General features: G+C 38.4%; 1 protein-coding gene across 1 annotated transcript in view; it reads right to left on the bottom strand.

Annotated features, from left to right (window-relative positions):
* Positions 1-565: 565 nt before the first annotated feature.
* The window catches only part of GPR158 (G protein-coupled receptor 158), a gene marked incomplete at its 5' end in the record, with an annotated part of 203,150 nt that continues 193,521 nt past the window's right edge, over positions 566-10,194 (bottom strand). Inside the window, 4 exons of the mRNA XM_009330617.1 lie at positions 566-2,020; positions 2,796-2,942; positions 4,895-5,000; positions 7,871-8,009. Coding sequence (XP_009328892.1) covers positions 566-2,020; positions 2,796-2,942; positions 4,895-5,000; positions 7,871-8,009 — 1,847 coding nt within the window. The remainder of the gene's footprint in view (positions 2,021-2,795; positions 2,943-4,894; positions 5,001-7,870; positions 8,010-10,194) is intronic.

Genomic DNA, 10,194 nt, shown 5'->3' with positions numbered 1-10,194 from the left:
CAGTAGTAAGAAAATGAGAGCAATCATTATATAAAATGTATTTTTGGGATGCATTGAGTTAGCAGTGCTATCTAGATTAAATATGTAAAGTGAAAAGTCGTCATTTTAATAAGCTGCTCATTGATACCCCTTTTTGCCATCAGGACATTTTCTGTGCCCTACTTCTGCTGGATCTTTAAAGTCCCAAGGGCAAGTTACAGCCAGTTGCGGCATTCAGAAATAATTCGGTTAAGATCTACACTGTGCGTTTGTTACCACTATATTTTTTTTCCTTTTAAAAGAGAAGTGATTTCACAAAGGCAGGTTTCTTTCACTGACACAGTAAAATCCTTGGAGCAGGGACCATATTCTGGGCACTGCTAATCACATTGTTGGCACTCAACAAATAAATAATAACAACATTAATGATCATTACTTTGCTTAACTCCTACTTATTTGTAGTGCTGATTCCCTTGATTTAAGTGATGCTCCTTAGGAATTTTCAGATCCTTTTGGCCTAAGTCCCCTCTGTCTCTCCTGTTGTCTTTCTTCTCAATGTTGCTACTCTCCTCAGTCCAAAAGCCTCTTATTTTCGAGGTGTTGCTGTTTTATTTGCACTAATAGCAGAGGTGTTCGATAAAGCTACACTTCTTTCTGCATTTGGTAAATCTGGTGTATCATACTCCCAAGGGCAGACTTCAGCTCGAGATGCTAAAGGTTGCTGTAAGTAACTACTTGGCTTATGGGAGTCAGATGAAAGCACATTTCCCTCGGAAGAGGCATTTTTTTTCTGTTCTGCCAATTTATTAAGGTTTTCCTTTTCTGCTGCTTTCTGGGGTAGCTCCTCCCGCTCCCCAGCACAGGTATTAGGTGCATATCTATTAACATTCTCACACTTCAGCCCAGGGGAAACCTGAGACTTGGAATTCGACTGTTTTTTCTCATTTTCAAAGACCTGCTGCTCTTGTGTCTCACGAGTGGCTGCCTCCACCTTCTCTAAGCTCTTTTGATTTGATTGTTGATACCCTTCAGGTGTCTTCAGCTTCTGATGAGACTTTCCCTTTGGCTGGGAAGGGTGGTTTTTCTCTGGCTCTGAGGAAGCAATAGACACATGTTTTTGAACTTTAGAGTCAGAAGGCACAGGACCAGGAGTTTGGTCATATATCTCCCAAGGACAAACTTCTCCTATGTCGAAATTGTCCTTGTGCAGAGACTTACCTGGGCCTGTGTCTGGATTTGCAGGTGTTTGACTAACCCTTTGCTGTTTCATAATTCCAGATTTATGGGTTTTCTTTGTTTCCTCAGAGTGGGTAGAGTTCTTCCGGTGGGAATCCTTATGCTCCCCTTTATCGGAGGCTGAGTGCTTTTTGCTGGCTTCCTTACCCTTCTGCTGAGATTTATGAGATTTAGTGCTTTCTTCTAGACTTTGTGTTTTACCCGTTAGTCCCAGAGTCTTTTCCTTGGCACTAGCAATAACACTGAGGGATTTTTGTAACACAGATGTTCTTGGATGCAGAGGCTTCTTATCGGCACTTAAGTTATGTGCGCTTACTGATTTGCACACCAAAGGGACTGATTCAGTGGAGACAGCTTCAACTTTTTCCGGAGCATTTTTGGTTAATTTGTTACCATTCAAGGCATCCAGAAGTGAATTCTCAGCAGCTATAACTTCTGCCCTTTCTGTAGTTAGGCTGTTCGGTTCTTCTGTTTGATCCCTAACATGATCATAAGTGCTGTGGGACTTTTTTAATGAAAAGACTCTGTTTTTCAAAGTCTCTTCTTTTGGCTTTGCAGAACTTGTGGAATCCTGTGGGTTTTTTCTCAGCGTGGCCGTGTTCTTCACAGCACTGTGCTCCATCAGGTCCTTCTCATCCCTGGAGCACTGCCTGGTGACGGTCTCAGGGATTTCTGTAATACGTCGCATTATCGAGCGCCCCAAGCCCTTTTTAGAGCACCGTTTTTTCTGGAGATGTGGGTTATTAGCAATCATCTTTTTCCTTTTATAGATTTCAAGCTGGGCATATAGTTTCTTCAACTCATCCTGCAAAGCAAAGTGAATGGCAAAACTAGTATGTACAGAGTGAGTCCAGTTAAACAAGCAGGCTAATGAATGCATTACCCATTGCTCTAAAAACGGCATTAAACTTACTTCACTGTTTTTTCTAATTCTTGAATATGCCATTTCTCATCAGCTTGAATCCCATTTTTTTCTACTGTAAAAGTAAGTTCAACCCTCGTGCACAAACCAGTTACTTTCCACAGCTGTGCATCATACAGCATGCACAATTCATATACATTCATGCTGTATGTTTCAGATTGTGCAATGCTGTGGTGCGTGCTTTCCTACTGAACTCTATAGCTATTCTTTATTCTGGGAATATAAGCCCTTTTATCGTGTAAGATAGGAATAAAGTATTTTTTCTGTTAATCATGTGTTTTTAAAACTTTATGTTAAATAGTTATGTATAGTTATGTATGTTACGTACAAATGACTAATCACACTGACACCAAATGCTGTTTGCACTTCAAGGTAATTCAAAGGGCCTATGTAAACTGATAAACAGCTCTTGCTGTGGATGATTCCTCCTCTTTAGCCTCCAGTATGACTTTTACTACAACTAGTAATGCAGCTTCTCTTCACGCTAGTGAATATTTTCCATGAGATTTTACATGACCTGATATCACAATCATTAAGAAACCTAAGCTGTTTCAGCTGATATCCACAAAAAAAGGTCAAATGGATGCAATTCAGAGTTTACTCGTAGAAAAAAGTGTTGTTCTTGAAAATAAATGCTATTTAAATGAGTTATATATACCCGAATATCTTCAGGATCCAAACTATGTTCACTCCATGCTGAATTGATACTGCTGTTCAGATAGGATCCAGATCGACCCATATCAAGCTCATCTTCATAAGCTTCTGTAGCTATATCATCTCTTGGGTTATTGCTTGAATGTGAAAACTGCAACAAGTATTCATAAAAAAGATGTTGCCATCAGTGCAAAAGTTTACTTCAACATCACTGTAAGAGTTTACATCAACAGTTTTTATAGCACAATGATCCTTCTATGGATTTCATGTGATTTTCTGAACTCAGAACACTAGCTACAGGCATCATTGGCATAAGTAGTGTCTATAGAGTGTCAGTATTTTATGGAAGGAACTCTTATTAATGATGGCTTTAACTTGATAAATCTTCAGAGATGTCCATAAGGAAAAACCTCCCACTTATGCTGATGCTTATTTGAACCTCTTTAAATTGCATTTAAATTAAGCTAGTATGGAAATAGACTTTCAGCCAGTATTTCCAATTAGGCCGCTAAAACCATAAGACTGTATTTTATATTCCATACAGCTTAATAATCCTGCAGAAAGCAATTCTCCCATTTTAGATCCTGACTCCGAAAAGGAAGAGATGGGGTGGCAAAAATAAAGGAAAAAGAAAAGAAGGAAACAGATAAAAAAGTAGACAAGTTAATTTCTCTCTTCTAAGTTTTAGCAAATGCTTGGATCAAGAGTTGGAGAGAGGTTGTCAGCTGTTTTTTTATTCATATTGATTCACTCGTCTGTAGTTACTATTGTCCACACAGTCATCTGGTCTCAGGACTTTATGAATGGAACTAAACCTTGTGAATCTTCTCTTAATTCCCTGAATTCTTTGGTGTGTTGGAAGAAACATCTGTGCAGTGTTACACAGATAATAGGCTAAAAATGGAAATGTTGATCAGTAGTTATGAGCCAGCTTCAGAAAAGTCAATAAATTTTCTCGGTTACTCTAGAAAGACATCTCTGAAGATATGTAATAAAGTATATGAATATAAAATAGAAAATAATAAGACTATTGCTAAAGACCAGAAAAGTAATTTAAAATAAAGCAAGGTTATTCAGTATTAAAGCTGCATCAATGTGTCCCCTTGTTATGACTGTTTAATGTACGTATATTTGACAGTTATCAGCATACCCTGTTCTGACACATAGGCAAAAGATAGGCATAGCAGCTTCATTAAACTGATAATTGTATCAACTCGAACTGCTTAATGTTCTTCCTTCATATGTAGCTTTCACATTTATTGTTCTCTTTGACTCTTGACCTTTTGATTAATATTATTGGTCATTTCAAAAGCCATTATAAAATCATTCGCTTTGCTGGGGTACTAAGACGAAAGCTCCAGTCAAATCCTGTGGAGTGGTGCTAGAGACAGGTAGAGCTGCCTGCGGTTCTCCTGCCCCCGGTGAGACTGACATATTGTTGCTTTGCTCCCAGAACGTGACGGGAGGCGTGCTGCAGTGCTTGGAGCACTTTCTCTTCTCTTCCCTGCCTCCTGTCATGCTCCATCTTCTCGTGTCCCACACACACTCATCTTCCTACCCAGCGCTGGCTCCGTATCATAGGCCATGTCTCCTCTCGGTATGCAGCACCTGTCTGTCCCAGGCTCTCACTCACAAAGGGCTCCCCTTTTTCAGCCTGTAACAACTGCCTGGCTTAAGTCCCAACCTCTCTATCTCATGGCTAATCCAAGCTCCTCATTCTAGTTTTATTTAGCAGTCCATCCTAGTCTTTCTATCCCCTTGCCCAAACTCTTTGTCTGATCTCAGCTAACTCTGGCAGCAACATAGTCACCCAAATACCTGAAATAAGCATCGTTAGGCTGGATTCTTTCCTTCTTGTATTAATCACATCAAAATTTTAAGTACTTTAAACCCCTCGAATTTTGAAAGCTGAAAGAAAGAATCTTTGAAAATGAATAAGAGTTTTTAAAATAAAAAAATATACAGCTTTTTAGGTAACATAGCCAAATTTTACATCTTCCTTTTCTATCAGTTGCTTGCTAATTTTATACAGCATTGCTCCTGCATGACAACATTTATCTTCCTCAGACTTGGTAAAAGAAAAGAGACAGGAGACTCAAATACCTTAGGGATCAGAAGTAGCCCAACAGTGACTGTCACAGTCAGGTGTGTGTGTGCAAAGAACAGCATCAGCATCCAGTCAGACTGAAGTCTTGAAGCCAGAATGAATCTAAAAATAGAATTCAGGATTGCAATTCATTGCCTTTTCTCCAGTGCATTAGATTTAACATTTTTAATGTTCCTTAGGTTTCTTCACATTGAAAGACCAAACACAACTGGTTTTGTTCTGTATTGCTTTCATACAGTCTAAAAATTACATTCACATGCTTTACTTACATACCACAATTCCAAAACAAGTCGGAAAAAAACCCCAACCAACAAGCCAAAACAAAATATAAAGAGAAACAACAGACCTTAAAGGATATTGCTTATTCCATCATTCTCACTCTATTTAGCTGGGTTTTTGGATGGTTTATATTGTCACAGCTTCTTTGGCCTGAACTGAGTTATGGCAGTTTACATACATTAAGGATCTGAATGGATGATTTTAGGTTAAGTAAGCACATGTACTATGATAAATTGCAGTGCACTTCATAAATACAGGATGTCCATAGATCGCAGCTACAGAGTGTGGCTGATCAGCCATCAAAGAGAGAACTGAATCAAAATGCATTTTAGCGGGAAACAGAGAAATGGTCTTGACTGCAGGACCGCCCAGCTCAATACCCCAGGGCCCAAGAGCCTTGCGAACGCTAGGAAATGAGTGGCTGAACCTCCCAAATGAAGCAATTCCTTGCTGAGCTTTCTAAAAGAGTGGTAGAACAAGCGCTGCAGTTAAAGCTAGCTGGAGCATGCTTGGCTTATCTGCTTTAGTGAGCTCCCACAGACAGAAATGGTAAGCAGTGCAACGGATGAATGGATGTACCACTGGCCTGTAATTTGCAGGTTTACAAAAATCATTCAGATAGAAATTACATTTGCAACTTATCCAAGTCCACAGTGTGCATCTGCACATTTTGTAGAAGCTTTTGTTAACAGAAATAGTCTGGCATGAAACACTGGCTTATATACCATAATAATACAGTCATCGTTTCTTGTTTAATACTTTGTAAATGAAATGTTTCATGAACACCATAAAATATTAAATTTTTTTCTTACAGAGATGTTGCTGTTGAGGTGTACAGGGATATGAGGAGGCTCAGGCCTGAGATTTAGCTAACTGAACACAACATGAGAACTATTGAAGATGACGTGAGAGACTACTGGATATAACATACCACAGAGCGAAAAGTGAACAGAAGTTACAGACAGTGCTGTAAGGGATGGCAAGAGTTCACAGCTGGTTAATGGGCAGTCATGTGAAGGGTGGCCAAACTTCACAGGTAACTGAAGGGAGCACTGGGAGCCTTCGAGGGAGTAGAACTTGCAAGGTCAGCGGTACTGATGTAACCGTATCAGTAACAGCACATAAGGCTGTGATCACCTAGCTAATGATATCAGAAATACCAAATTTGAGTACAGATGTAGCAAAACTGGGACCAATAGGAAAAAAGTAATGAGGGGTGAGTTGCTTATTTGGGAGAAGACAAGGACAGAGACAGAGGGGGGCTAAGGTAGATGGGGAGAGAACAAGCATGGAAAGAAGGGGGGATAAAAGGGGCTAGTGACATGTAAGCAAGTTGGAACTGACCGAGCCCTGTATCTGATCACTGCATCTCCTATCTTCTCATTAAATCTTTCTCCTAATGTCTGTGTGATCTCACTCTCTATGCTTTGCACGTGTGTATGTGCAATTCATGAGCAAACCTCAGGCTGGACTAGCCAGCACGTGAGAGACCCACATCTGTCATATTGGTTATAATCAATTCAAAAGTATTGTAACTGAATTTTGTATCTATCAGGAATGAAAAGAAAAATGCTTCCATCATATACAGATTTTAAACATTATTTTTGCAGATGTTTGTGTTAGGGAGTAAAGAAGATTTTGATTGTATCTGGACGTTGAGATATGGGGTAGGAGAAGGTGAAGGAAACAAAAAGTTGCAAGCTTGAAAAGTGCAGTGAACTTCATAACAATGATAAGGGAAAAGAGCACCTGGAAGGAATAGAGATGAAAGATTTGCTTTGCTGATGTTTACTCAGAAAAAATTATGCCTCATGGAAGCAAACATCAAGAAGTCAGGGAGAAATGTGAGTTCCAAGACAGACCAAAGAACAGAGAAGAGTATCTGAAGACTGTCAATGGAGCGATGTAAAAAAAAAAAAAATCTTAGTAGATAAGGTCTGTCAGGAGGCAAAGGCAGGCGTGAGAATGTCATAAGAAAGTCATAAAAATCTCTTACAGGATGAGATGAAATTCATGTTATCTTGCTATTTCGAATTTTCTAGGGCCAATTCATTTTTACAGGGTACTCTGTAGGAAAGGCATTTATAGTAATTTTCATGTAGCTCTGGCAAAGACCCTTATTTATTTGTTACTACTATAATAATTTACAAGTATGAAATGTAGAGCTCATTATAAACTTCATAAGAAACGTGCTATATATTACTATTACAGCATCACATGCATAACTATTTTTTATGTCAGCATATAAAACACTATGCTTCATGCACAAACCAGTACAATTATCTTAACATACAGCTGCACCTTGCCAATCTGTTACACATCAGGAAAAGTTCATATAAACCAACATTCTTACCTGCTGTTTTTCTAGGGATACAAACCAGTGAGCAGTATGTAGATGACTGAAGACAGACAGTAGCTTTGCTATATCTAATTTATCATATATACTGAACTTTGATCCAAGAACATATCAGCTAGCTATACTGAAAAGAATCCTAAATATACAATTAACAAGTTGATTGTACACATTCTTAAATCCTATGGGAACAGCTTTAAGTTTAGTAATCACTTAATTTGCAGAATTAAATATTTATGAGACCTCCCATTATGCATCCTATCCCATTCACCCATTTTAAGTTGCACCATATGAAACCTGAAAGACAAATAGTTAATTACTAGATCTACAGATCACTTGCCTAATTGTATGGAATATAGCAGAGATAATGAGCTCATTGTGAACTGCAACAGCCATATAACGTGGCTCATGAAATGCTGATGGGACTGTCCGCACTGCATAGCAGAGATAAACACCCCACAAGAGGAATAAAAATTCAGCTGTGAGAAGAACAAAAAGAAATAATTTGCAATTAGTTTTATAGATGAAAAAGGAAGGAAATTTGAAGTACTATAGTATCTTCTGTATGTGTGAGTATCTATGCAAAGACAATATACGCTCATACATGTATATATGTACACACATAGGCATTCAAACACTTTCAGATACTGTCACTGTACATGATATATTTGGTTTTAATTTTACACGCTTCTTTTTTCCAGATCAGGAACCTTTGCATTCATGGTGTTTCAGTTTTTCAATTGACAAACTTTAAGACAATGTCTAATAATGTCTTGCTTGCTTGCTTGCTTTTCAAATTGGTACTACATTAGTTTGACATAACAATAACAAGTATTTTTATTTGTAGCTCTGGTTCCTGTTATAAAGGCAGACACCGGTGCTACTACTAGACTACAAGCTTTTTAAGACAACAGTTTCATTTCAAAGGTTTATAACTCAGATATAACAATATATTTTGGGTTAAAAAAATTCCTCTGTCCATGATAGTCAATTCTGCTGGTGCCCATAATATGATGAGTCATTTCCGAGGGTCTAATATAATTATAACAAATGACATGTTTCTCTCTGTTAGGAGAAAAATGAGTAAAGGAAGAAAGGAGAAGGAGTGAAGGGTCAGGATCAGCTTAAACTATGCTGTTAGAGCTAACTCATCTGCACCCAGCAGTGCTCTGACTTCAGTTTCCAGTGGACAGTCTGCTGTGACATCATTTTGATTTTGATACAAATGAAATGATTTCATACCCATCTTGGAAAAAAACCCCTTCCAGAAAAAAAAACACAGCTCTGCTGTCTAGCTATGAGTAGAGCTGGTGCCTGTCCCTCTTGCCTCGCAGTCTGGGTTGATGATGGCTGGAAGTGTTTAAGTGTTATCCAGCAATGTGCAGTTCCATGTTAGACCCCTGCAATGCCAGCACTGCTCCGAACCAGCTTCAGAAATTGAGTGTGATCCCGTTGTTACTCATACACTGCTTTTGCCTTGTTGAATTTTTGCAGTAAAAACTACAGTCAAATGTAGCATAATAGAAAATCAGTTCTTTTTCATACTTATTTTTGCCAACACGTTATTATACTGTAACTAGAACTGATGACCAATGACATTGCTCTATGGTAGTGACCAGCATATCATTACTGGTCTGGTTTGGATAAGGACACAAATGCTTGTGAACCCTGCCATTAGCAACAGATTGAAATAAAACTTCTGCACTGGATATCTCATGAGAACAGGTCCTCTGGTTCCTCCACTTTTGATAGTCCATAACTGCTGTAAATTACCTATACGATATTGTTATAGCATTTCAAAACTTTTAATTTTGCTATGAATCTCAGCTAAAGTCAGTAAGAGACAAGTCTGGGTAAAATTAAAATGAATTTAGTTACACAGATCTCTCTGTGTTTTGAGAAGAGTTCAGTTTGAACTCTGAACAACACTTTGCATCTTTCTTACTTTTATCAAAAATAGATGGCCTGGCTTTAAGACCATCATTTTTACTAGAACATCTCCTACATAAACCCGACAGTTTTACCAGTTACATAAAAACGAACATCTGAAAAGGCATAATCCACACATGCTGCTGTTTTTGTGTTCTTCCTCACCAAAATCCCAACAATAATAAACCTTTTGACTAAGTAATAGTTTGACTTGGGACCTTACTGAGTGTCAAAATGAAAAAAGCATGGTATGAATCTTCTGAGACTATGTGTCCCAGCCTGGTTTTGAGCTCTACAAAAGCACGTACGCAGGTATGTCTTTCCCACATCCCCCATACACTCACTGTTCGGGCAAACTGGCTGCTACTTCCATTTCATTCCTAGATAATTAGCTATGCTACCAGTGAAGTCTATTACTCTGGTTTCTTAAAAACCAGTAACACAGCAACGACCTACCAAGCCATCTTGCTCCTGAAGTCTTCTCTGAGCAAGTGGAATACAAATTTTGCTTCAATGAAATAAGATTAAAGGCTCCTTTACAAATGCTAGCAGTTTTGTTTTTTGTCTTTACGTACACTTGCCTCACATATGCAGAATCATGGCACTGAAATATATTGCTCTTCAAAGCACTGAAATTTATTGCTTTAATTGCTCCGTATTGATTTAGAAGAAATTGAAAAGGAGGAAATGGTTTAACATTAGGTTGCTGAAGCCTGTATCTTACTGTCCTATGTT

The sequence above is a fragment of the Pygoscelis adeliae genome, unplaced genomic scaffold, assembly GCF_000699105.1.
Source record: "Pygoscelis adeliae isolate BGI_AS28 unplaced genomic scaffold, ASM69910v1 Scaffold27, whole genome shotgun sequence".
In the NCBI taxonomy this organism is placed as follows: Eukaryota; Metazoa; Chordata; class Aves; order Sphenisciformes; family Spheniscidae; genus Pygoscelis; species Pygoscelis adeliae.
Note: the sequence above shows the minus strand (reverse complement) of the source record. Positions and strands in the feature narration are given on the sequence as shown.